At 51.3% G+C, this 27,785-nt stretch overlaps 1 protein-coding gene across 5 annotated transcripts in view; it reads right to left on the bottom strand.

Annotated features, from left to right (window-relative positions):
- The window catches only part of PRDM15 (PR/SET domain 15), a 92,491-nt gene that overhangs the window by 18,626 nt on the left and 46,080 nt on the right, over positions 1-27,785 (bottom strand). For all 5 annotated transcript variants that reach the window (XM_037831415.1, XM_037831418.1, XM_037831422.1 and 2 more), the window contains exons 7-19: positions 21,668-21,892; positions 20,920-21,049; positions 19,701-19,882; positions 19,248-19,342; positions 18,801-18,888; positions 16,621-16,788; positions 15,064-15,158; positions 12,469-12,600; positions 10,261-10,395; positions 9,355-9,518; positions 8,605-8,684; positions 8,227-8,346; positions 3,813-3,944 (exon numbers count right to left, since the gene is read on the bottom strand). In XM_037831415.1, coding sequence (XP_037687343.1) covers positions 3,813-3,944; positions 8,227-8,346; positions 8,605-8,684; positions 9,355-9,518; positions 10,261-10,395; positions 12,469-12,600; positions 15,064-15,158; positions 16,621-16,788; positions 18,801-18,888; positions 19,248-19,342; positions 19,701-19,882; positions 20,920-21,049; positions 21,668-21,892 — 1,746 coding nt within the window. The remainder of the gene's footprint in view (positions 1-3,812; positions 3,945-8,226; positions 8,347-8,604; positions 8,685-9,354; positions 9,519-10,260; positions 10,396-12,468; positions 12,601-15,063; positions 15,159-16,620; positions 16,789-18,800; positions 18,889-19,247; positions 19,343-19,700; positions 19,883-20,919; positions 21,050-21,667; positions 21,893-27,785) is intronic.

Below are 27,785 nucleotides of genomic sequence, written 5' to 3'. Positions count from 1 at the left end.
AATAGGGTTTACCTTGTATTCATGAGTTCTAGTGTCAACTTTTCTGCTATGTATTTTTAACCAAGAACAAAGGATACTTTATACTTTTTCCCTTGCATGATTGATCTTCAAACTAGGTTTTGCCTTTTTCAATACTTTTTAAAGGAGTCTCATTCCTCTTTTGATGTTAAAACAGGCATTTGAGTTCAGCTATTGAATAGCCTTAAAAAAATTAATTCAGCCTTGAAGGTAAGTCCTAAAACTTTAACCCAGTTTTTAACCATTCTGCCTTTATTCCAGACTGTAAATCTGTACACATAAGACAGAGTTATCACATCCTAAGTGTTGCATAAATTGTTGATGACCTTAAATATATAGTTATCTGCAGGGCTGATATATGCAATATTGTTAATGGGCAACTGTGTTTCCATACATAAATAGAAATTAAGGGAGGTTGTAAAAGTGCAGATTTTAGGGTAGAATGACAAATTATGTTTCATACTGAGTTGTCCCCTCCACTTCCACCTGCATTTCTCTTTTAGTTAAGAGAGAGTCAGCCATTTGACAATTTTAAGTCAGTGGAAACTTTTTAGTTACTCAATAAGATTAATTTTTAATTTGCATATAACTTACAGAGTAGATTGGTAATAACAGCTGAACTGTGTAACATTACTGCTTCAAATTGAAGTTTATATCATGAATATTCAGGATCAGTGCTTATATAGCAGCATATCTGTGCCAGTTTGGATGTGTTGTGTCCCCCCAAATGCCATTATCTTGATGTAATCTTGTGTGGGCAGACCTATCAAGTGTTAATTAGATTGTAATTCTTTGAGCATTTCCATGGAGATGCGACCCATCCAACTGTGGGTGATGACTCTGATTGGATAATTTCCATGGAGGTGTTGGCCCGCCCATTCAGGGTGGGTCTGAATTAAATTACTGGAGCACTATATAAGCTCAGACAGAAGGAGCAAGCTGCTATAGCCAAGAGGGACACTTTGAAGATGCACAGGAGCTGCAGATGAGAGACAGTTTGAAGATGGCCGTTGAAAGCAGACTCTTGCTCCGGAGAAGCTGAGAGAGGACAAACACCCCAAAAGCAACTGAGAGTGACATTTGTGAGGAACTACAGCCTAGAGAGGAATATCCTGGCAGAAAGCCATTTTGAAACCAGAACTTTGGAGCAGATGCCAGCCATGTGTCTTCCCAGCTAACAGGTTTTCCAAACACCATTAGCCATCCTGCAGTGAAGGTACCCGATTGCTGATGTGTTACCTTGGACAATTTACGGCCTTAACACTGTAACTGTGTAACCAAATAAACCCCCTTTTATAAAAGCCAATCCATCTCTGATGTTTTGCATTCTGGCAGCATTAGCAAACTAGAACAATCTCTTTGAGCTATTTTGAGTTTGAAATGTGGAGATGTGTTAAACCATGTACCATGTATTATATAATCACATCTTACAGAAGCTGTGCCTTCTGAAGGTACATAGATGCATCTTGTCTTGTAATGTCTTTCCGCACATAAGGAAGCAGCTGAATGATGGGAATCTGGGGAAGAAATGTTGGAAATGCTATGTTTTGAAATGTTGGCTTTAGTGTGTTAAAAGATTAAAAGGACTTGATTTGAATGGCAAACAACTTTGGAATACCCTTCACTCACTAACATAGGTGATTACTATTGTTGCTCTGATTCTGTATTCCAGTAAATCTAGGTAGTCTTATTGCGATAGGCAAATTAATAGCATTAGAACTACTGGGGTGACTTCTGGGGAGAGGCGCTTTACTACTTCCTGCCGTTGGCAGGTTGTCTTCATTTTTTTTGTCCCTCTTGGTTCCTTGTTTTCCGTTTTCTTATCCTCCTTTCCCATACTTTAAATTTCTTTACTTCCAGTCTCCTTCCTCCTTCCTGCAGACACTAAGATTTAGCCATAGGTTTGCAAGTCATATTGCTCGGTCCTACTCTTTGAGGAATGACGACAGACTGACTCCTAATTTTTAGGTTTGAGGGATCATAGACTGCTGCATGAATTCTGGAAGTCTCAGGACTCTGCAGCACTAGGGCACTAAATTGACTCCCAATGGCTGTAAAGGCAGTACAGTTTTCCAAAACAGCTTTATTCATCTACAGAGCTACAAGGCACTTAAGAAAGGTGGTGCAACTAATACTATAATACCATAATGAGGCCATAGTATCTTTGCTGGTATTAAAATTCTTCAGAATTGTAGTTATGTGAAATAATATTTTGGTTGACTTAAATTTGGGGAACAATTCTAAAAATGATCTAGAGACTCATTCAGTAGTACTTAAAACTTACATTAAGTAAAACTGCCAATAGATTAAATCATATGTATGTAAGAGCTTCTTCTATTTACTATTGTGGAACTTTGGTAATTTTTAGAGGCTAAAAAACTGTCAAAAATTTTTAAGTGTGCTTTTTTATTCAACACCTGTGCAGGTTTTGTACTTACATACAGAAAAGTTTAACCTTGTAATGTACATTTTTGTATGTAAAAAGTCTTTTAAATAGCCTTATCCTTATTTAAATAAACTGAATAAAAATGAAAAAAAAAAAGATACGTAGAAAACCGGATGAGTCATAAGAATACACAGTGGTGAGTTTTTGCCAGGTGGGCAGACGGCGTGACTTGCACCCGGCGGCCTGTCGCCCCCCGCACCCGGGAAGGAGCGCCTTCGGGGAGCACAGCTCAGAGGCTTTGCTGTCAAAAGGGGAACTCGGTTCACTTGGCGTCTAAAGGAACCACCGGCTGGTGGGACGTTGGCAGGGAAGGGGCCGTAAAGATAATGCAAGCCAGTGCCAGCATCTTACAGAGGAGGCACCGAACCCTGCCACGATGGTCTGAGGGACTTCAGACGATCACAGTGAAAGGCTGGTTCCACCCCAGAGATTCGATTTAGTAAGTTGGTGAAAGAAACCGACATGTGGGGCTTCTGCACAGCCTCCAGGTGACCCAGATCTGCAACACCCGAGAGCGGTTTTTACTTGTTTTATTAATAAAATGGAATTTGGATATCTTGAGTTGATGGTTTTGTGATTTAGCTGGGTAAACTATCTTTGTAACAGATTAGTTATTTATAAAAATTAAAAAAAAATTATACTCTAAAAAAACAAAACAAAACAAAAAAAACCTTCAAACACACACAAAAAAGTTTCAAGGACAGACGTTAGGAGGAACTTAGCTGATCCCTGAAAGCCCCCGGAATGCCTGCAGGGTGGCTCAGTGCGGTCGAGAGTTAGTGACCACCCCGGATGCTGGACTCCGGGGGGCCCAGGGGGCCCGGGAGGTGCAGTGAACAGGCCGCCTCGCCGTGCTGTTCTCGGCTGCGCCCCCGTTCAGCCCTTCCCTGCTGATGGGCCTCTAGCTGCTTCCAGGGCTCTAGCAGAAGACACACTGGTCGGCCTTGCACACACTTCTCCGCGTGCTCACCTGATCATACTCCTTGAGGGAAAATGATTGAGCCAAAGGGAAGGACATCTAAGAACCGGCGGCTCTGGCCAAACACCCCGAACATGCAGGCAGGGACCTGTGCTCCCAGCCTGACAGACGAGCGCACACTTCCTAAGTGTGACCCCGCCCAGGGAGGGAGGCAGGTTTCGGGGAGCACAGGGGCTGTCTGAGAACTGCGGCCCCTGACCCATGAAGACCGGACGCCCACAGGAAACGGAAGCCGTGCGGTGGTTCTGCTTACGTGGCTTGTTGCACTGGGAAACCCAGTGGCTGTCGCCGGAGGACGAGAGCATTTGGGAGCTGAGGCCCTCCCGCCCCCTGCCCTCTGCCCTCTGCCCTCTGCCCCGCGGGACTCACCCGTGTGCCGCTTGTAGTGCTTGAGCATGTTGACCTTCTGCGCGAACTTGCGGTGGCACTCCTTGCACTCGTACTCCTTGATGCCCTTGTGCAGCTTCATGTGGTGGCGCAGCGCGTGCTTGGTCTTCATGCCTTCCGGGCACAGGGGCAGGTCAGCCGGCGCGCCCCGGGGACCCCTCCGTGCCTGCCCGTGCCCGCCCCCAGCACCACGGCCTCGGAGGCCGTACGGATCTAGGGCTGGGATGCGAGTGCTCGTCTCGAGACGGTGCCCGGCCCTGTGCCACCCCCACGCCTGACTCCCATGGGTGCAGATCAGGACGTGTCCAAGTGTCACCAGGGGAACCCGGTGGAGCCATGTGGCAGCCGCTGTACAGAGAGAACAGCATCCAGCTCTGGCTTCCTTTTGCTCTCAACACCCCAAAGGTTAACTAAAGTGAGTGGTAAGGCCGTTTGATGTGGGCACTCGATGGTTTAAGGTGTGGACAGAAGCTAAAGCCGCCCTAACTCCACCCAGCGGCCAGAGGAGGGCCCTGTGACAGGGCTGAACTGCGGGGTAACAGGCTGGGGACGCCAAATGGACGAGCTGGGTGAGCTGGCGAGGCCCCAGGGAGAGGCTCACGGCCTCCCTGTGAGCACAGGAGCCCGGCTCGTGCACCAAGGGATAGCACATTCCTGTTTCCTGAGAGGAACCTCGGACACCACCCCACTCACCACCCGAGGACGCAGCCAGCTGGCGGCAGGTCACAGCAGCTCACCACCACCCCAGGAGGCCGCCTTGCTGCTGGCCTCACAGGTGGGCTAGGCCGTGTCTCTGTACCCCCAGCCCACTGCTGTCACTGCCCACAGTGGCCGGGGGAGCAGAGCCACGGAGCTGGAAAAGTCCCCTTCCCATTCCACCTGTCTACCGGGCTCCCCAGAAACCCCTTAGCTGAGGCCAACACAGCCTTCCCCCGGCCCCTGCCAGGCTCCACCCCTGGGCCCCGACTCTGCAACAAGCCAGGAAGCCAGCAGGGGCAGCAAGCTCCTGAGAGAAGCCCATGTGGTCTAGAACTACAGAAAAAGAGCAGGAGTTCCCATGCTACTGGGGCTGTGAGAACAACGCACAGTCACAAATAAAACAGAAGATAGAGAAAAGAGACAGAGTCGACCCCGCTCTTGAATTCCCCTCGCAGCCAGTGGTTCAGCACTCATGTTCCTGCTGTCTAAAAAAGTCCACGAATAGGACAAATTGCCACGTGGAGGAAATGGCTTAACATTTGAAAGTTCTCTCTTTTGGGATTTTGATTCAGCCTGCATCACATTTACAAATTACTTGGGGGGAAATTGATATTTTAAAAATACTTAGAATTTCCAAACCTCGAACGGGCACGCCCTTTTCTGTCTCTAAACATCTGGTGGTTTTCTTCCCACAAGTCACAGGGACGTCTCACCCGGATGATCCCTGAGTTTTCTGCAGCATGGGATGTAATTTTGTACAAGGTGTTTTTTCTGGACATCCTCGCTCACTGCTGCCCCACAGGGAACCCACTGGAAGGCCCCATCCTGGCCCCATCCTATGGCCCCTACTGGGTCCCCTGGCATCCAGTAAATCTATAATCAGGTCTAGGATTCCTAGAAAACAACGTAATGACGTGCCAGAATGTTCCCTGCCGCGTGATTTGTAATGCTAACAGACGGCCAGGAAACCTTCATATAGTGGATAAAGTGTCTGGTCATAAGAGGTTTTAAGAAAAAAATGAGAGCAAAATTTGTTCTGACATGAAAGCATTTTAAAGATGTATTTTTAAGTCGAGCAAAAGTAAGGCATATAAAAAAACAGATGTGCACACACATTTGCTTTTATGCACTAGTGACTGTGTGAAAGTCAAAGGACAACACCAATATTCAGGTATTTTGTGAAATAAACATGGTAGCCAAGGTATGGCCAACAGCATTTTCTTTAAAATATTTAGAATTCTTAAAAGTCATGAAACTAAATATTTAATACACTTCAAGTATAAAAATGTCCACACATATAACCGAATGTGGGTGGCCTCAGCCCCCCAGCTGAGGTATCGGTCTCTGGGGACCCAGGGCCAGGCCCCCTGCCCACCGGGAGGGCCGACCCTGCCACGAGGCCGCTGCTGACCACCCCACATCTCCACCTTGCCTAGGCAGGACACCTCCGGCCGGGTCCCCCTCACTTCCCAAAAAGGTTTCATTTTGGAGGGAGTTGGAAAGGAAAGGGGAGATGGAGGAGGGATGGGGTTTGCCACGGCGAAAGAGGCTGGAAAACCTTATGGCAAAGTGCGGGGGTGCCGCAGCAGCATTTAGCGACCTCAGACCAGCCAAAACCAGCCAAAAAAGTCCTGTCATCACTGACGTCTGCACAGAAATTTCCGGAAATGTTCATGAGATGCTATTAGCAGCAGTTCTTTTGAAGCAGGTAAGTGGACGTCTGAGGTGGGAATAAATCAGCTTATGTATCCATTTGGATGCCGCAAAATAAAATTGGGGGCGGAGGTGCTAGGTACAGGTGCAAATTTTTCAATAAGACAATCTACACATTGTTCTTGCACAGTTGTTGGAGGACAGGCAAGAGACTGCCGCCCATTTTCACCTCTGGAGAGAGGGACTGGGGTTCCGGGGTGAGGAGAATGGGAAGCCAATTGTACGCTTTTCTCTGCAATTAGGTTTTTCAACCTTTTACATGTGATTTGACTTAAAAAATGCTAAGAGGGGTTATTGAGATAGTGGCATTACGGGCATTTTTGTTTTCTTCGTGCTTGGCAGTTTTATTTTAAAAATCACTTAAAGGAAAAAAAGAAAACCATTCATGGAATATTAAATTAAAAATCCCTAACGGCAAAGCAGATGCACCAGATTCGTGCCTTGGCTGAATGAGGGTGGCGGCTGCTCACCAGGACAGATGAGTTTAAAGTTTTTATTTTTCAAACAGGAATGGACTGGAATTTTAGCAGGGACAGGGATAATCTTTTTATTTTTCCTTATTTCCTGTCCTGGTAAGAGATAATCTATTAACAGATTTATCATTATTTAACTAGTCTCATGTTGTTGTAGCAAAGCTTCTTGGCCATGGTGAACCAGCCTCTGATACACGGCTGGTTCCGGCCGGTTTACGCCGAGGATGTAGCGCTCACACCCAGGCCACACAGGGATGTGCAGAACTACCTTACGCCTCAGTTACCCAGTCCTCTACTCTCCCACTTCCAAAACAACCTCTTTGCACCTTCAGGAACCACACCTGTCACCTTTAGGCTGCTTTCTTCTTCTAGATTCCTGATTTCAATATTCGGCTCACTTGCTTTTCTTATTTTTTTCAAGTACATGATTTAAATCAGTGGATCTACCTTGAACACAGTCCCGGCAAAAACATTTACAGTTTGATAAGCTGCCTTCTCATTTAGGTTTCCCGGTAAAGAGGGCAATGTGGTGCTTCTGGGAGCTCTGGGAGTGAAGGGCTGGGCTGTCCTGGGCTGTTGTTGGGGTCGCAGTTATCTGTCCATGGCTGCAGGTGGCCGTGCTGCTGGGCATGTGCACACCTCCACCACACACACACCTTCCCCAGGGCCCTGTGTGCACCCACACTGCCCCCCTCCGACCTGGGGCCAGAGCACGCACACCTGCTCCCTCCCCACCCCCAGCCAGGGATAGCGCAGATGCCCCTTTCCCCAGGAGGCCCCCGTGTGCCTGGAGCCCTCACCCCAGCCCAGGAGCCCGTGCAGATGCACCTGCTAGCCTACCCAGCCCCCCAGCCCAGGCCCACATGGATGCACCTGTCTCCCACCCCCTCATCACCCCCCCACACACAGACACACCTGTCTCCCACCCCGTCCCCCAGGGCAGTGCAGACACACCTGTTTCCCACCCCTTCCCCCCACCAGGGCCACAAAGATGCAGCTGTGTCCCACCCCTCCCCCAGGGGCCCACACGGACACACTTGTCTCCAACCGCCCCCCCCCCCCGGGGCCCACACAGACACACCTGTCTCCCACCCCTCTCCCCGGGGCTGCACAGATACACCTGTCTCCCACCCCCTCACCGCCCCCCCCCCACGGACACACCTGTCTCCCACCCCTCCCCCCGGGGCCGCGCAGACGCACCTGTCTCCCACCCCCTCACCGCCCCTCCCCCACGGACACAGCTGTCTCCCACCCCTCCCCCTGGGGCCGCGCAGACGCACCTGTCTCCCACCCCCTCACCGCCCCCCCCCCCCACGGACACACCTGTCTCCCACCCCTCCCCACGGGGCCGCGCAGACGCACCTGTCTCCCACCCCCTCACCGCCCCCCCACCACGGACACACCTGTCTCCCACCCCTCCCCACGGGGCCGCGCAGACGCACCTGTCTCCCACCCCCTCACCGCCCCCCCCCCACGGACACACCTGTCCCCCCGGGGCCACGCAGACGCACCTTTCCCGCACTCGGCGCACAGGTACTCGCGGATGTTGTCGTGCACGCGCATGTGCTCCTTGAGCATGTCCTTCCGGGCGAAGGATTTCCCACACTGCTCGCAGGCGTGGCTTTTCACACCTGCAAAGGACCCCGCGGTCAGGCCGCACCACCTGCCCAGACGACCACCCGACAGCGCCGACTGGAGAGAGCCGCAGCCGCGCCCCCGGGGACCACCTTCCAGGGCTCCCAGCACCTGCTCCCGGCGGGGCGGGCTCTGTGGCCAGCAGGCGGCCCCGGCGGAGGGAGAGCAGCAGGGCAGAGAGCGGAGGGCGCCCGGGGCCCCGAGGGACGCCTCCCCCCAGCGCCACACGGGGCGGCCCCCGGCTGGCCTCCCACCTGTGTGGATGAGCTTGTGGCGCTCCAGGTTCCCCACGCTGTTGAAGATCCTCCCACAGATCTCGCAGGGGTGGATGTACCTGGAACCAGGGCGCGGTCACGGCCTGCAGGGGCCACGGGGACTCCCCAGCGGCCTTCACAGCACAGCCGAGGCCACGGGGGCTACAGGCTGAGAGGCCGGACAGGCCGCGGCTAAGGGCACCGTTCCCTCCAGGGGCACGGACCGTGCCGTGGGCCGGAGCTGGCACCACCGTGGGAAGCTCTGAGGCAGGCGGGAACCAGGCTGCTGTTTTTGAAATGCTGCCTGCTCGGCCGTGAGTCCCCACGAGACTGTGATGGTTGGATGTGGGGACGAAGATGAACAAACAGCCATGGTGACAAGCGGGGTCCCCAAGGCCTGGTCACATGAATTCACTCCGGGGGATGAGGGGCTCAGGACAGCACCTGCTTCTCGGCAAGGACCTGCTCCTCGCCTGCCCGGCCCGTTCTGCCTCTCTCCCAGGACCCACCTCCCTCCGTGGCCCCGTCCTGCCTCTCTCCCAGGACCCACCTCCCTCTGTGGCCCCGTCCTGCCTCTCTCCCCGGACCCACCTCCCTCGGTGGCCCCGTCCTTCCTTCCCCAGGACCCGTGTCCCACCCCGTGGCTCTGTCCTTCCTCTCCCAGGACCTGCGTCCCCTCCTCTGGCTCGTCCTTCCTCTCCCAGGACCTGTGCCCCCCTGGCCCCCAGAGCCCGCCCGGAGAGGCCTCACTTCTGCACATTGGGGTCCGGAAGGTTCTCCCTGTGGATGACCATGTGGGCGTGGTAGGTGGCCTTGAGGGCGAAGCGCCGGTTGCAGGTGCTGCAGCCGTAGCCCTTCTCCTTGTGCACCTCCAGGATGTGCTTGAGGTACTCCTTCCCCCGGCCGAAGGTGAGCTGGGGGCCAGGACGACGTCACGGGTGGGGCGGCCGACGGGACCAGACAGACAGACAGACGGTTAGACCCTGTCGTGGAGAACGGGAAGCGCCGCCCTGGTCCTCTTCAGGTAGCCTGGTCGTCCCCGGGACACCCCGGAGCCCAGCGCCCATGCCGGGAGAGGACGGAGTCTGAGAAGTGTATCCTCCAGCCCCTCCTGGGCTTCCCCGGCAGGTACAGGCCCCATCAGTGGCCTCTGGACCAGCCCGCACCTGCCCCCTGCCCCCTCCTCTCAACCTGCCTCTCTCCTCACCCCTTAGGGGTCCCGACAGGGTCCGGCCAGCCCACCTGCTCCCTGACGTGGGGCAAATCTGCCCCAAGCCCCCATGGAGGGGCACTGTCCGTCCTCCCTTCCATGCACAGGGCAGGCTCTGGTGGGCTTTGGGCCCAGGAGGAGAACAGGAGACAGGGTCCCAGCCTGAGGCCAATGTAGCAGCCCCTGTCACCTGCTGGGTCGGCCGCTGTTGTGCGGGGACACCCCCAGCCGAGGACCCGGCTCTGCATGTGGGGCTCATGTGGCGGTTGGGAGGCCCACGCTGACGGCCCTCAGCGGGCACATGGCCGTGGCTCAGCCTTTGCGGCACGGCTGTGGCCCAGGCACCGTCCCGTGTGCACAGAGGGTATGAGGGGCCCCAGCAGCCCCGCAGCCTGAGCTCCCTTCCAGCTAACCCCGGGCACGTACAGGGAGGACGGCAGAGCTACCTGGCACCTTTTGCAGCTATACTTGTGGGGCTCCGAGTCGGCGCTCTCGTCGGAGTTGTCATCGTTCTCTTCCGAGGAGATGCCGATCTTGCCAATGAACTCCTCCCTCTGGTGGTCGTCCATCAGGGCGATGTCCTGGAACACAGGCAGGGTCTGAGTCCGAGCCAGGGCAGCCGCAGCTCCCACCAGCTCCTTACTCTCCAGAGGTAATGGGGGGTTTGCCTAAAAGGAGAAGGCAAGGACTTGGGGCACAGGCAGCGGTCACCAGCCACACGCTGCATCCTCGAGAGCTGGGCCCGGGGCCGCGATTCACTCACAGGCCCGTCAGCTGCCAAACCCACGGTCGTTGGAACCGGCCCTGCTTTCTCCGATGGTGAAACTGCCAGGCCACTGCCGGCCTGCGGATCAATGCCACAATGCCCGGGCCTGCTTCAGAGCTGAACTCCCTGGGGGGGGCGGGGGCAGTGCAGCCATGCCTTCAGGAAGCCCCTCGCCCCGTGTCCCCAGGTCCGAGCCTGGCTCGGGGCTGCCTGCGCTTCCCCGGGCTTCACCCAGGCATCTGCCAGACCAGGGTGAGCTCAGCCATCTCCGAGGCCTGTCCCTGGGGCCAGGTTAGACTCTCCCTGAAGCGACATCTATTTCTCTGAAAAAGACTACAAGAAAAGCTTCTTCAATATTCATTCTAGAGGCTCGAGAAGCATGGCAGGGCGTGGTGCTGGGCGGGAAGCTGGAAGAAGGAGCATTTCCTGCGCCCACCGCCCGTTCTGAACAGCAAGGGCCCCGTCCCAGGTACCCCTGACCCTAGCACCTGCCCTCCTGGAGCAGAGGCAGACAGGGTGCTCGGCTCTGGGGCAAAGTTTTCTGTTTGAGCAAAATGATCGCACCTCTTCCTCCCCTCACAAAGGCCTGGAGTTTCATTTCCTCTGCCACACGATGCCTCATGTAGGCACAAGTGGACTCTTCACTTCTCAGTAGCAAAGAACCCCGTGGAGCCTTCAGAAAGCACAGGGCCCGCACGGGCAGTGCCGGCAACGTGGGGCACATGGGGGTGTCAGGGGCAGCCAGGCCCTCCACTGAGCCGAGCCGAATCCTCACGAGGTGCCCACGCAGGAATCTCGACCCCTCTTTACAGACACAGACGGAGGCTCAGAAAGGTCCCGGAGCAGGCGCTGGGCCACAGCGAGGCCTTTCCAAGTCCCCGTGCTGCTGGGCTCTTGGCTCTCCTGGGACCCTCTCCCTGCCCTCCCGCCTGGTTCAGCACTGTCGAGGCTGACGTGTGCCCCCCATAAAGCCATTCAAGCCCCAAGCCTCATCCTCACGGTGTGGACCCGTTGTAGAGAGGACCCTTGAAGGCATGGCTGGGAGTCATGGTGTAGGCTCACTGGTGAACAGGGCCTCCGAAGACCCTCTGTAGATGAGGCCAGACCGGCCCAGGGTGGGTCTCCACCCAGATGGCTGGAGGCCGAGCAGCAACGGAAACTGGGCACGGAAGAAGCCGGAAGTTGGAAGAGGCCAGGCAAGGCAGGCCACCAAGTGATGGAGGCAGAAGCGCCAGCCAAGGGCCCCCGAGGACTGCAGCCGGCCAGCACCCAAACGCTGTGGCCCCCAGAAGGCCTGATCTGTCGAGACCCCTGAATTTGGACTTGTGGCCTTCAAAACCTGAAGATAAACTCCTGCCATTAGAGCCAGTGTGTGTTCCTTCTCAGAGCGGCCCGGCAAACGGAGGCGATCCTGCCAACCCCGGATCACCCGCACCCTCACACCCGCCCTTTGGCTTCCTCTCCCCTGGCCCACGGGGCCGGGAGCTGCCGGCCACCCGCAGCTTTGTGCTCTGCTCGAGGGGCCCAGGGCCCCACCTGCTCCTTCCTGTTTCCCTGGAGAACACCTGCTCCAGCCCTCAGGGGCTCCCCCTCCTCACGCTGCCCTCACTCTACCGACTCCTCACTCTGCTCGGAGATGGGGGCAGGTGGTGCATGCCACTGTCCTGATTCTCATTCTTTCTCCCCGGAACGTACTCCTAGTGGCAGATTTTTAAGTCTCATCCCGCAATTGGCCTATATCAGGTGAAGCAAACATAGTAAGAATTCGTTTCAAAGCTGCACCATCAGCCTGAGCCGAGAATGATCTTGGGCGGTGGGCGCCACAGCCTCACCGGCCCCCCGGGGGTGGGTGGGGGCAGGCGCTGGTGAGGGCAGCACGTGTGGGCACCTTGAAGTGGACGTGGATGTGGTCCCTGAGCACGTCCACACGGAAGAACCGGCGCCCGCAGATCTCGCAGGTGTACTTCTTGTCGCCGTGCGTCAGCAGGTGCTTGTTCATGTTGCTCCGACAGGAGAACACCTGGGGGAGAGCAGGGCATGGTTGGGGGGGACAGGACATGGTTAGCGGGGGGCAGCAGGAAACCAGTGTGGGGACGTAGGGCCTCACGACGCGAGAAAGCTATTTCAACACCTCGTTTCACCTGATGGGCCGTAACTGGGCACAGAAACACGCTGCAGCCTCTTCTAAACTTCAGGTTCAGGGAACTCCTCAGTGTTTGAGAAACACAATCAATCACTTGACGCTGGAATTATTCTGTAAGTTTCCCAGTTGTTTAATACTTGCTTATATTTTAAGGGGGGGATGAATGATTTTTCAAGTTTTGATATAAAAAGTACGACCAGGTTGCTGAATTTTACTGAGCGCCTTTGGGTAGTTCGCCGGGACGCAGTCAGTACCCAGGGAGGAGACGGCCGCGCCTCGGCCTGTGCACGGTGCCTCACGCCCAGTAACCGTCGCCGCGTCCTGGCACTTCCCATCCCCTCCCTCGGGGCTGTCACCTGGGCGCCCCCTACTCCCCAGGCCTGGGAGTGGGGTGGGGACACCGGCCACAGGGCGGACGTGGCCTGGGTACCCGCGGGCAGGGCTCGGAGGCCAGGATGGCCATCCCATGGCACGCTGGCCCGGGAGTGAGTGCCCTGGAGCTCGCCCGGCTGCACACGTCCTCACGGAGAATGACGCGTGAAAGGGAAACGATCTGCAAGGACACGAGGCCAGTGTTTCCGCAAAGCTTTCTTCACAATGTCGATGGAAAGTTTGATGACTTCTGAAAAACTGCGAGGCAGACAGGGCAATGGCCACTGCAGCTGGGGTGGTCTGCACCTGCGCACAGGGCCAGGGTGATTTAGGGGCAGCAGCCTGGAGATGGCAGCCTGGAGGGGTGGGTGGGAGGGCGAGCGATGGGGAAGACAGGCGGTTTCTGGGAAGGGACAGAGTCAGCAGTTGACAACTAACGCCTTTGTGTTTTCAAGGCAGACTGGGCTGAAGAGAGAAACTGTTGGAAACAGCAGTCTAGACCCACGACCATTTCAAACACCAGAAGCTGTTTCAAGTGTGGTTGCAGCGCTGGGTGGCTCCGCGCACAAGCTCTCCCAACAGTGCTCCCTGGGGACCAGAGGTGAGTGGGTGGGAGGCCTGGAACGCGCGGACATGGAACACGGGCTCCGTCCATCCGCCATCAGGAGGTCACCCCGTGGCGGCCCCTTCTCCTGACACCACCGGGTGCCCACTGGCTGTCTCCTCCAGCCTCTGCCAGCCCCAGCCCCACCGCTCTCGGCCCAGCCCCAGCATGGAGGCCGACAGGCCGACTCTGCTCTGCTGACTTATTTGCTTTATGGTGCAAAAAAGACATTCCACATAAACATAAAGGGTTCCGTTGTTGCTTGAAAAGGGCAGCTCTGGCACAGCCATGTTCCGGCAGGCAGCGGTGGTGGGCTCCATCACACCCGCCCCTCACCTGGGGCCTGAGCCACCCTGTCCAGAGCACTCGGCTTCTAGTGGGAGGCTGAGTCTGGGACGTTGCTCCCAGGCCCGGCACCGGGCAGCTTGTGTGGATGGGACGTGTGACTGTGAAGGGTTGGCAAACGTGCCAAACGCAGCCCATGGGGACGTGCCACCTGCCCCCACGCAGCAGCTCCAGAAGCTTCCTGAGCCCTGCACTCAGAGCCTGCTTGGAAACCGTCTGTCGGGGCGCCCTTGTCCCCACAGAGGACAGTCCCCAGCCCCCCGAGAATGCGGTGGGTCTTTCATAAACACACCTCACGGAAGTGCGGTTAACCAAGAGGCGACAGCACTCTCAGTCAAGAGCCAGGTGTTCGCCTGAAAAGAACAACCCCATTTTCCCATGGCTGCCTGACCTGGCCCGACGGCAGCGCCGATGGGCACCCACACGCCCGGGCGTGGGCCCCGAGGGTCTCCCCTGACGGGCAGGTGCTCACCGGGTGCTGGCGCTGGCATCTGGAGGAACCAGCCCACTCTGGAGGCCAAGCCGAGGCCGGGCCGTCCACACCCAGCTCCCAGGTGGGAGTGCTCCCAGGACAGAGTCGTGTCCAGTCCCTCAGGGAGCCGGGTGCGGAGGCCACAGGGCGAGCGTGACCACTGGGGAGTCCGCGTTCTTGCAGCGAGGGAAGGCCCCGAGTCTTCCCTCCTGCTCAGCCCACTCTGCCCCAACACCCCAGAGCCTCAAGGACGCCACAGAGGATAGCCCGGGGAGGGACGGGCGGGCGTCAGACCCTGGCACGGAGGAAAGAAGGCTACACGAGGAAAATACCTATGTCTAAGCCACTCTTCAGAGACCCACCTCCAGAGTGGGAAAGATCCAAATGACACGGGCATGAGAGAACAAGCCCTTTAGCTAAAGGCACGGGAGCACCATGCTCACGCTAACATTTTCCCATCAACACTCTGGGTGTGAAGCTCTGAGTCTGAACTTAAGAAACCAACAGGCTTTCTGGTGAAGCTCTAACCTCGACGGCGGCGAGTTACCTTGCCACACACTGGGCATCCGGAAGGCTCCTTCTTGTACCGGACCAAGCTCTCGCTGCTGGCCTCCAGGTCTTCTCTCTTCACCCGCCTCACTCCTGAAATTCCCAAGGCCACCAGTTAGAGGGGAGCAGGCATGCAATCTGTGGCTGCATATAAATCTAACTTCTGCTCGGGCACGGAGTTGCTCCCAGCAGGCTGGGGAGGGCAGACTCATCCATGCCAACGGGACGAGTACGTGTGTGAGTGACGCCCGTGCACACCCCCCGGGTACCAGCCATAAAGCAGTCTGAATGTACCAGCTCTAGAACTGGGTTCCAGACGGGCCGTGAGCTGAGGGGAAGGCGAAAGACAATAGGAGGGCATGCAAGCAGGTGACCGTCTGTCCTTGGAACACATTTGGAAATATCAGGGCATCAGGCTTTTAAAATTTTCCGGTGTACAGGAGCTATAATGACTGCTGAAGAAGGTATTTTTACGCAATCTAAAGGCTCAAACCAAAGTTGTGGTTTTCTTAGGTGCTGAAAAAGTAACGTGTGAAACAACTGCATGTGATATGAATCCCACCTTGCTTTAGAAAAAGGCGTAACAAGGCGTACGTATGCATTTTGTGTTTTTTGTATATACTCCATGCTTTATATACAACTCTCCTATCTGATGTTTTATTCAACAAGCACATGGACTTGGAATGCTCCCCAAAACGTCCATGAAAGGGTGCTCCGGTGGGTGAGAGGGCACTAGGTCAGTGGTGGTCACCAAGGGAGGAGCTGCTTTTAGGGGAAAAACGAGGATTACTAAATGAAGGGTTTGAGCAGAAAGCCATGGAGCACCCCTGGAGCAGGGTCTTTCAAAGCTCCCCCAAGAGGGGCTCAGGACGCTGCGGTGACAGGGTGTCGGTGGCACGTGGGTGGCCTCAGGCCTGGCTCCCCTCTGTAGGGCCACCCCACCTGGGGGACGCAGGCCCCCGCCCACATCGTCGGCTCCCTCCCGGCTGTGGCCTCGCCCCCCGAGTCACACCCAGACCCGGGGGTACTGTCTCTTGCACTGGACATCTCATAAGCTCTTGGGGGGCAGGCAGCTCCCCCGGTGCCCCTAGCATGGCCAAGGGGCCCCGGGAGACGCAGGGCATGAGGGACAAGGGGGCTGCACCCTGAGCCCCCCCTACAGCCCCCACCTGCAATGTTCTGTTCCATGCATACGGGTGAAAGTTGCCCTCGTACACGATTTCACATCATGGTTCCTCCTACTTTTTGTGGTATCAAAAACTATTTGAAAAGAACACTTGAACTACCAACTAACACTGCATCCTATCACTATCCCAGCTTGTGTAGCCTCTCCCTACCGTGGGACCTTCTGGACATTTCCCAGTGCTCCCGCTCACACGGCCCCATCTGCTGACAGCCCTTTCCGAGCTGCTGGACCCGGGGGGGATGGGTCAGCCCCTGTGGGCGGCTTTCCCAGGAGGCTGGGCTGGCACCCCCCGCCCGGAAGATGGACGTCCCCCCACCCGGATCGGTGCGGCCCCCGCCTCCGGAGCCCCAGTCGGGCCGCTGGGCTCACCTTCCAGGTGCCGCCGCTGGTGGTCCAGCATGACGTCCTTGCGGTAAAACATCTTGCTGCAGACCTCACAAGCAAACTTCTTGTCCCCGTGCTTCTTCTTGTGTTTGGAAAGGTTACTGTTGGTGGAGAAGAATCTGAAACACATCTCACATTGGAATGTCTTGTCATCTGTCCAGAAAGCAAAACAAACAGACAAGCTTTAGGTAAAAGAACATTTAACAGGCTTGGCAGGGCGGCCTGCGCCGGGGCAACAAGCAGCAAGGGATGGAAAGGAGAGCCACCGGGGCAGCAGGATCTGCTTGGCTGATGATGCGTCGGATGGAAGGAGTTGGGGGACACCCCCCCATTTCTTGGGAGCCTCCAGGAGGGGAAGGCTGGCCATCCACCCGGGGGCTTCCAGAGGCCACACCACACCTCAGCCCTGCCCCCTGGAGCAGCTAAGGCCCATGTGAAACAAGACTCCCGGATCTGCACTCAGGGAGGACACCTCGGGGACTGGGGCACCACAGATGGAAAGAACAGGCTGTGGTGTCCAGGGGGAGCCCACAGGGCAGAAACGGACAAACCGAACAAAGAAACCCCAAGACCTGCAGAGGCAGGTGCCAGCGGAGGCCGGGCAGGCAGCCTTCCCCATGGCCCAGTGTGAGGGCGGCCCCCGGGGAGGCTCAAGGGTGGGCGGCCAGACCCTTGTGGAACTAAGGCAGAGATACGGGAGTGTGCACAGGGGAAGCCGGGATCGGGGATGTGACAGCTGAGGCTGCAAAGGCCACTGAGCCCCTTCCCTCGTGCTCCCTCTGGGATCCAGGCTGCCCTTGTGGCCACCAGGAGCCCAGGGGGCAGGCAAGGCAGGAAGGGGGCCGGCTCGGTGGGCCGCCTGTGCCACACCCCTGCCTCGCTCACTTCCAGCCAGGGACACAGCCCTGAGATGGCCGGTGCCCAAGCCGTGTCCCCAGGCCCAAAGACGCTGCTGTGCCTTCCAGGCTGGCAAAGCACAACCAGCTCCCGGGTGCATACGTGTTGGAACAGAATCGCGTTCTCATTTTACTCTGAAAGCCGGAGGACAGAAGCAGGCTCGGAACAAAAACGGCCTGTGCAAGGCGCAAGGTAGCGCCGGCTTCCCACCCGGACACTGGCAGGATAAGATCACAAATCCTTCCCGACAAGAGAGGCAGGACTCACGCTCCTGAAAGTGTTCTCTCTGCCTTGTTCCTTATTTCCCATGGCTCCAGAACAAATCACACGCTGCTCACCACTCGTGCAAGGACAAAAACCTATGCTTTAGGAAGGCCCCAAATCTGAGGCCACCTACAGCTTCAGCTGAAGGCAAACAGGAAGAAAAATAAATTTCTTTTCACATGGGATATGTGCCGGTTTGAGACTGTCGTGTACCCCAGGAGGGACTGTGTTCTCCTGACCTACTCTGGTGGGTGTAGACCTACTGCCTATTGTGGGTGGGATCTTTGATTCGGTTGTTTCCATAGAGATGTGACCCACCCTGCTGTGGATGGGACCTTCTTACTGTATTATTTCCATGGGGGTGTGACCTTGCCAACCCCAAGATGGGTCTTGATCAGTTTACTTGCATCCTCTATGAGAGGATAAAAGGCAGAGACATTCTGAAGAGAGCTCAGAGATAGATGCTGGGAGAGAAAATGCCCAGAGACATTTTGGAGACAGCAGCTGAAACCAGATGCCTGGAGATGCTAAGCATCAATGATGAAGCCCAGAGTTTGCCCCGGAGAAGCTAAGTGAGAACCCACAGATGCTTAAAGAGAAGCCACTGGAATCAGAAGCTGAAAGCAATGTAACCCGGGAGCAAAGGACCAGCAGACACCAGCCACACCTTCCCAGCAGACGGAGGTGTTCCAGACGCCATCAGCCTTTCTTCAGTGAAGGTGTCCTATTGTTCATGCCTTGGTTTGGGCACTTTTATGGCCTTAGCACTGTACATGTGTGAACTAATAAACCCCAATGTAAAAGCCTATCCATTTCTGGCATATTGCATCTCCAGCAGTGTGGCAAACCAGAACAGGATGTTTCCACCTGTGTATCTTTAGAGTAAGAAATAACCAACCTGAGGCAGAACGAACAGAGGGGAAGGTTAACAGTGAGGCTGTCGATCAAAGCTGGAGGGACCCAGGGGGACGGCAGCCATGTGCCCGCCTGGAATGGCGCCTCACCTGTCCGGCAGTTGTGGAACTCCAGCGCGCTCTCCATGCGGAAGGCCTTCTCGCAGGTGCCGCACCGGTGCCTGTACTCGCTGTCAACCTGGTTTCCAATGCGAGGGCAGGGTGGGGAGGAGGAGGCCCAGGACCAGGTTAGAGCAGAGGACGAGCTCGGTGACTGCACAACTGACAACTTACGAAGTGTGCGAGTTTTACATCTTTTTCTCTACTATCCCCAACTCCCAGACATGCACACCCCAAGTGCCGACCACACGTGCTTCCTGGACCCTCCCCGCTGCTGCTGTCAGCCCCCAACCAGGCCATGGTGGACTTGTGGGGGGCCCAGGGCCAGGTGGGGACATGCCGGTGATCACACCCTGGGGACAGGCAGCCTCTCTCTGCTCTTCCCGACACAATCATCCCACCCAACTAGAAAGAGAACTCTGGGGTCCCTGTGCCCACCTCGTTCCTGCTGTGCTTGTATGACACGTGCTGCTTCAGGCTCTCCTTGCGGCTGAACAGCTTTGCACACTCCTCGCATTTAAACAGCTTGTCACCTGAGGGGTCAACCAACAGAAAGCAGATTCGCTACTTTAAGCATTTACTAAAAAAATGTACCACTGCCTCGGACAGTTGTTGGATGTTTTTTTTTTTTATTTAACCAGGTCTGCAGGGTCCTCTCCCTCCCTCTACACTGGATGTAGCAGGCAGCTGGTGGGAAAAGCCACCCACCGCGTGCAGCCATAAACCCCTGGTGGGAAAAGCCACCCACTGCCTGCAACCGCAGACCCCTGGCCCACGAAGCACGCTGGGCAGGAAGTGGCGATGGGAGACTCGCCGCCGCTCCATGGTCACCCCCTCCAGCAGCCAAGCGCCCCGGGGACTGGAGCCCCCGAGACCACAGCGGGAACTCACCGTGCGAGCGTACGTGCCTGCTCAGGTTGCTGCTGTTCTGGAAGATTTTGCTGCAGATGTTGCACTGGTAAACCCGCTTGTGCTCGCCCAGCTGCTTGATGAGCTTTCGCCGAATGCCGTGTCTGCTGGAGAGGATTAAATTCCGCTTGAGGGTGACGGTGCTGTTCTGATGGTGCGTGAACCTGCCAGGGCGGGAAAACGCCAACTGTAAGTGGCCAGCGGGACACTGAGCGGGGGGGGGAGAAAAGCTGGCGATGGCGATCGTCTTGGAAACAGGCTTCCAGAACTTCCCAGAGGGCAGGGAAGACACGCAGGCATCAGCCCCTCGCTTCAGGGGCGTCTAGCGGGGGTGACGCCCGGCATACGTCATGGCCATCTACCCCTTGGTTCTGTAACGGCCACATCCCTTCCTGTACTGGAACTCAGGCTACCCGGAAACGCGGAGCTCAGTTCTGCCTCAACCATAAAGACTATTTCTGTGCGTTTTTCTTACTTGGTCTTGATGCTCTATTTTATATTTTCCCTGAACCTGATTTTCAAATTTCTTCTTGATATTAGATATGCATTAAGCATAAGCTACGTGACATCCTCTGGACAAGAGAATGGAGCATAAACAGCAACATTACAGTCTGTGACATCAGTTTGGTCTCAGTTTTCAGTATTTCCTGGGGTTCACCAACTATGTAAGAACACACTCAAGTTTTTTTGTTATTTATTTTACTGTAGTAACAAATATACAACTCAAAATTTCACATTTTAACCACACTCAAGTGTACAATTCAGTACAACCCAGTAGTATTAATCATGGTCCCCATTTTGGGACCAGCATATCTGGAAAACAGCACGAGGCACTCCAAAAAGGGCCGGGAAAAAAATCATCACCAGCTTCTTCAACTTCAGGTCAAAATTTAGTCAAGAGTAACATGACAGGTAAAACAGAGAAATATTTTCCTTGCTCATAAAAAGAAAAGGAAAACAAAGATCAAGGGGTCCCATTTACAGAAATCTAAACATGAAGTTGTTTTAACAGTGGACGTAAAACTTAACGCCTGAGTTCACTGCTGCTGTCTTCCAAGCCCTTCTGTGTTCAGACTACGGAATAAAGCAATGCTCCCCTCACTGGGCCCGCCCCTTGGGGGGCCCCTTCCCCCCAAACGGGTTCACTGCTAATGGCGCTCTGTGCCAGCAGCCTGGTTCAAAATGCTGGGCCAGGACTTACTTGGGAACTGAGCTGCCGTCGGAAGCGGTTGTGGCCAGCTTCCCCAGGACCAGCTCCATGATGCGCTCGTCGGGGGCTGCGGCCACAGGCTCGTCCGCGGGGACCTCCGCAATGATCTCTGCCACTTGCTCTGTGCAAAGGAGATGAGGACAGGCCATGTCACCACTGGGGCCAGGGACGGAACACAGCCAAGCCAGGAAGGATGGCCGGAGGGGGACAAGAGCCAGGCCAAAGCCATTGACAGTATATTGTAAGGCTTAGATGGGAAAAAAACGACCGGCAAGACTTCAGAACCCACACATTTAACTGTATACACAGAAAAACAAAATTTTATTCTTAACTCAAAGCTGGAGTTAAAGTCTGCGACTCTTAAAACCACAGCAGACAATGTTATTTCAATCTCTTGTCATACCACCCAAAACCTTTTGTATATATAGTGGAATCTTATAACTTTATTAAGATCGTTCAGCAGAGATTTTTAAATATTAGTTTTTATGATTAGAAATGTCACCTTGAATATGTTCAAAAAGTGGATGCCCTGAGAGAGGTGATTTAGAGAGAAGGAGCATGAGGGTGAGTCCATCTTCCACGTGGCCTGTCCGAGGGGAGGTTTCCCACCTGCCCTCAGTGGGGGGTGGCCTCAGGCCCCTCCCCCGGAGCCTCCCAGACCTCAGGGGCCAGGAAGGGGCTGGACCCCTGGCGCTGACCTCCCGGGGAGCAGGGACCTCCCAGGGACCACCTCCCTCACCTGCAGGTTCCTTGTTTTCCACGACGACTAGAGGTTGCTCGGTTTTTGAAGCTTTGGGTTTTCGACCCCTTCGAGGCTTTTTCTTCTGCTCTTTGGTGGCAGTGGCACTCTCGGGCACCGCAGGGGGCTCTGCCTGGGGCACCTCGGGCTCCTTCTCGGGAAGAGCTTCATTCTGGCTGGCTGGAAGGGCACTTTTGGCTTGTTCCAAGTGGCCCAAGAGATGCTCTGTAAGAGGAGAGAAGCCATTGCAAAATGACAGGCAGGAAGCAGAAAGGAAGGCAGGCTGTCAGTATGTCCATTCCTTCCCTTTACCCCTTGCTACCTTTTTATTTATTTGGTTTTTAATTTTATTTGGTAACAGTATCTTCTTCATACAGGTAATCAAACTTTACTTCCACTGCTTTATAAAATAAAAGCATTTCAACTACACAAAACATGACTATGTTAACAAGGAAATTAAGAGATAAAAGTTCCCCATGGATACATTTCCGTAATAAAGAAAAGTACACAAACACATCACACACATCTATGTGCAAAGAAAAGACTTTGGAAAGACCAATGAAAATGCTAACATGGTTCCCCCTAGATGGTGAGATTTTGCAGTTTTTTTGAGTTATATTCACATACAAACCATCTGAAGTACACAATCACTAGCTCACAGTATCAACACAGTTGTGCATACAACCCCATGATCAATTTTAGAACATTTTCATCACTCCAGAAAAAAAAAGAGAAAAAAAAAAAGAAAACCCAAATCCTCCCATACCGCTAATCTGTCTCTTTACTGATCCATAGTGTTGGTGTAGTACATTTGTTACTACTGATGAAAGAGTATGAAAATATTACTGTTAACTACAGTCCACAGTTTGCAACAGGTACACTTTCCCCATATACCTCTCTATTATTAACCCCTTGTAATAGTGTTGTACATTTTCTCTAGTTCATGAAAGAGTTTTTTATATATGTACAGTTAATCACGGACATTGTCCACCACAAGATTCACTGTGTTATCCATTCCCATGTTTTAACCTCCAACATCCTTCTGGTAACATCCGTGACTCTAAACTTCCCCTTTCCACCACACTCACACACCATTCAGCACTGCTACTCTCACAATAACGTGCTTCCTTCACCTCTGTCCACTTACAAATGTTCAAGTTCAACCTAAACATTCTGCACATACTAAGCAACCATTCCCCATTCTTTAGCCTCATTCTATATCCTGGTAACCTATATTCTATATTTTATGTCTATGAGTTTACATATTATGATTATTTCATATCAGTGAGATCATACAACATTTGTCCTTTTGTGTCTGACTTATTTCACTTAATGTAATGTCCTCAAGGTTCATCAACGTTGTTGTGTGCTTTGTTTGGGGTTTCATTCCTCCTCACTGCTGAATAATATTCCATAGTATGTACACACCACATTTTGTTTATTACAGATGATTTTTATTTCCTTCTTTTAGCTTATCTGTATGTTCTAATTTTTCTAAAATGAATACTTAATCCAATTACTTAAAAATGTAGCCTCCAAAAAGCTTTAGTAATGGATGGTGGTGAAAGAAGCACAAATTGTGAATGTAATTAATAGCAATTAATTATATATTTGTGGTTTAAAGAGGAAATTTCAGGTTGCATATATGTTACTAGACTAAAAAATTTTCTTAAAAACCCATAAAAATCATAGAATTATAAAATGCAAACCATGAACCCAAAGGTAAACCATGGGCTATAGCTGATAGTTCAATTACAGCAATATTCTCTCATCAATTATAACAAATGTACCACACAATACAAGGTATTAGTAATTGGTGGGAGGGTATATGGAAACTCTGTATTTTCTGCATGATTTTTCTATAAACCTACCATGTATCTAATAAAAAAGAAAAGACAAAGAGAAAAACCAAGAAGTTACTCCTCCTTGCTTTCCAGGCCATTTTCAAACCTGCATGGGAGCCTCCTTGCTCTCCACAGAAAGCCTCATTATGTGAGTAATAAACCTTTCCACAGCCTCCAAAAAAAAGGAAGCCCCTAAAGAGAGATACTAAGAAATATTGAGTTCATGATAAGTACACTTTTCTTTTAAAAAACTGGCATAAAAGCAAAAAAGCTTTGCTTTATTTTCAAGTGAGGAAAGCCTCAGAGACCCCCTCAAGAAAAAATAAGTGGAAGAGACCCAGGAAACAGGTGCGTAGGGATGGGGCGTGAAATTTAAGAACGGACGGTCTCCCCAAATGAAGGAGAACATGGCTCAGACAAGATGGACCACTCAGCACCGCAAGAAAAAGAAGGAAATGACCGTGAGACAACGAAGACTAAAGCGCTGAATGACAGAGGGCACCCGTGTGCAAATCTGGGCCATGGAATGACTCTTCCAAATTCAACCTCAACTGATTCCACAAAGGCATTCAAGATTAAGTGGTTGTCGTCTCCCCATTCTCTGAATATTTAGAGGCACTGTGCTCGGCCCATGCCCTTGAGGAGCTAGGTCAAGTGAGGGAAACACAATCAAAAAGCAAATACAATATAATGCAACACATTATAAGAGACATTTGGCAGTCTGACCATAGGGACAAATAAGCTAACAATGAGCCCATTTGACTGATGACTCTTGGAAAAGCTAGAAAAACCGGAGCCCTCATTTTTTTTTAAATGCGCTGCTGAGTTTACAAGAAAGCAAGCAGGATCTCATGGTGCTGGACATGCAAGAACTTAAAGCCAAAGAGGGAACGCTCAAGCTGATGCAGAGGCTCCCTGGGGTGGGGTCTGGGGTTTTCATACATGTGGTTTGTGTCTACAGAGGCCGAGAACTGACTTGCTTACACCAAGCCAGTACTTTGGAAGAACATTAGGATCCATGGGCCCAGGAAGGAAATCAGAAAACTGGTCTCTGCTGAGGCCTCAGAGAGGAATGAACCATCGGGTGATCCCCATACAAAACGGAAGCAAGGAGCCAGAGCCACAGGTGGCTGCAGCAAACAAATTGTACGACTCAAGCTAAACAAACAAACACACACACAAAAAAAAACCCTGTAATAACCATTGGCTCTAGACCCATGAAACCAAAAGAGGGGGCCAAAAGAGCAAAATAAAACCACTCTATACTAGTACTTCCAAAATCCAGAGTACATGAAAGGATCACCAAAACAACAATAAACAAACAAAAAACTGACCAAGAAAACAATTCACAATTAGGGTGTCAGCAGACACAGATAACATTAAGACAGGTATTCCAAGATAGAGTGAGCTGGGGAAACAACTCGGGAAAAAAGTACATTTAAATGAGTAATGAAGGATTAAAATCCATAAGGAAAGGCTAGGATATAATGAAAATAACAAGCAGATAAAGGAAATAAGAAATAGAACTTCCATAAAATGAAAAATAGAGACACTGAAATTAAAAACATAGTATGTAGATAAAACAGAAAACTAGAAATGAAGAGAGAATAAACTAAGAGAGGGCTGAGAAGATTACCTAGACTATAGCAGAGATAAAGAGCTAGTTTAAAAATATGAGTGGAGAGGTAAAGAGATACGAAGTATAATAGAATTATAAGGTCTAACATATGTATAATAGGAACCTCGAAAGGTGCGACTAGAGAACAAGGAAAAAGCAATTGGCAAAATAATAGCAGGGAATTATCCACATGGATGAAAGACAAGAATCCTTACATTCAAGTTCCATAATAAGTAACAAGGAGAAAAGATAAAAATAAAAACACAAGGGATGTTCTGTAATAAACTGCAGAACTTCAAAGACAAAGAGAAGATTTCAAAAGCAACTTACAAAGGAACAACTGAAATTAGGGTAGATTTCCCAAAAGGAATAATGGAAGTCAAAAGATAGTATAATAATATCTTTTATGTACAGAAAGAAAATGGGCGCAAACCAAAAGTTCAGTATCCACAGTAAAGATTTTTCATTAAAAAGACTAAATAAAGACATTTTGAGACAAACACAGAAAAGTTTGCCCCTAGTGTTCTGGCCTAAAGCAAAAGGAACAGGATTTTAGATTAAAGGTTGGAAAAATAAAAAACAAAAAATAACTAGGGAAAAAATAACAACCATACATATGGAAATAAGGAAACACTGTTCTAAATAACTACAAATTTAAAACAGGGAAAATTATGCGAAGTAAACACAGGAAGGAAAAGACACAGGGCCAAGTTAAGTGTATAGAATATTATTCTAAGTAGACGGCAGAGTAGGTAGTGCCAAGCTTCATCCTTATACAGAAAAATGGGAAAACAAGCAGAACGGTCATAACCAACTTTGTCAGAACTCTGCAAAACAGCCAAAGATTTACAGCAACAAAAAGAACGCTTAATCAAGAAAAAGTCTACTTAAAAATGGAAATTGCTGTCCAAACACTAATTGAACAAAAGCTAATGAAACGGAGACTTCAGTGTCCACACATGACAATGAATGCAGTCATATATGTTTGGATAAATCTCTAAACAAATGGACTACTAGAGCTGTCAACAATAGAAAAACAGCAAATCCTGGGGAAAGGGAGAATCTGATTTTCAGAGTTACCACATTAAAATATTCAAACAGTTTTCAACAACAAATCAGAAGGCAAACAAAGAAAGAGGAGAGCGTGGCCCATGCAAAGTAACAAAATAAAGCAACAGAAACTACTCCTGAGGAAGCTCAGACATTGGATTTCCTAAGAAATCCTTTAAAACAAGTTTTTAAAAATATGCTCAAAAAGCTAACAGAAAACATGGACGAAGAAGTAAAAGAAATTAGGAAAAAAATGTATGAACAAAACAAGAGTAACAATAAAGAGACATAAATTATAAAAAGGAACCAAACAGAAATTCTGCAGCTGAAAAGTACAGTGATTGAAATGAAATGTTCACCAGAGTTGTCCAGCAGCAGATTCCAGCAGGAAGAAGAAACAATCAGTAAATTTAAAAACAGTATAATTGAAATGATCCAGCCTGAGAAGCAGAAAGACAAAGGACTAAGAAAAGTGAACGGAACCTAAGGAATCCATGTGATACCATCAAGTGGACCAATATACGTTAAAAGGATTATACACCATGACCAAATAGAATTTATCCTAGCAATGCAATGATGGTTTAACTTAAGAAAACCAACCAATTTAATGTACCATGTTAATCATGTTAATCGAATGAAAGGGGGGAAAAACAGTAAAAATCATCTCAATAGATGCAGAAAAAGCATTTTACAAAATCCAATACCATTTCATGTTAAAAACACTCAGAAAACTAGGACTAGAATGGAAATTCTACAAGATGATAGAAGATGTGAAAAATATATACCTAACATCATACTCAATGATAAAACACTTAAAGTTTCCCCACTAAAATCAGAAACAAGACAAGGACATTGGCTTCACTGTTGCTATTCAACACTGTTCTAGGGATTGTAGCCAGAGCTATTAGGGAAGAAAAAGAAGTAAAAGGCATCCAAATTAGAAAGGAAGGAGTAAAACTATCCCTATTCACAGATAGCATGGTCCTATACACAGACTATCTCAAAAAATCCAAAAGGAAGCTATTAGAGCTAATAAATTCAGTAAAATAGTGGGGTATAGCATCAAACACTAAAATCAATTGTCTTTCAATATTGATGACAATGAACAATGAACAATCTGGTAAGGAAATTAAGAAAATAATTCCATTTACATCTGAAGGAACAAAAATCTAGGAATAAACTTAACCAAGGATATAAAGGACATGTAAAATACAAAACATTGTTATAAGAAATTAAAGAAAACCTAAATTAGTGAAAACACATCTCATGTTCATGCATTGGAAGACAACATTGTTAAGATGTGAATACTATGAAAAGTGATCTACAGATACAACACAATCCCTATCAAAATTCCAACAACCCACTTTTCAGAAATGTTAAAGAGAATCATCAAATTCATTCAGAATTACTAGGGGCTCTAAATAGCCAAAACCATCTCGAAAAAGAAAAAAGTTGTAGGACTCATCCTTCCCAGTTTCAAAACTTACTACAAAGCTACAGTAATCAAAACAGTGTTTGTACTGGCAAAAAGAAAGAACATAGACCAACAGAGGAGAACTGAGAATCCACAAATAAACCCATACCTTTATAGCCAACTGTTTTTTAA

The sequence above is a fragment of the Choloepus didactylus genome, chromosome 1, assembly GCF_015220235.1.
Source record: "Choloepus didactylus isolate mChoDid1 chromosome 1, mChoDid1.pri, whole genome shotgun sequence".
NCBI classification, from domain to species: Eukaryota; Metazoa; Chordata; class Mammalia; order Pilosa; family Megalonychidae; genus Choloepus; species Choloepus didactylus.
Note: the sequence above shows the minus strand (reverse complement) of the source record. Positions and strands in the feature narration are given on the sequence as shown.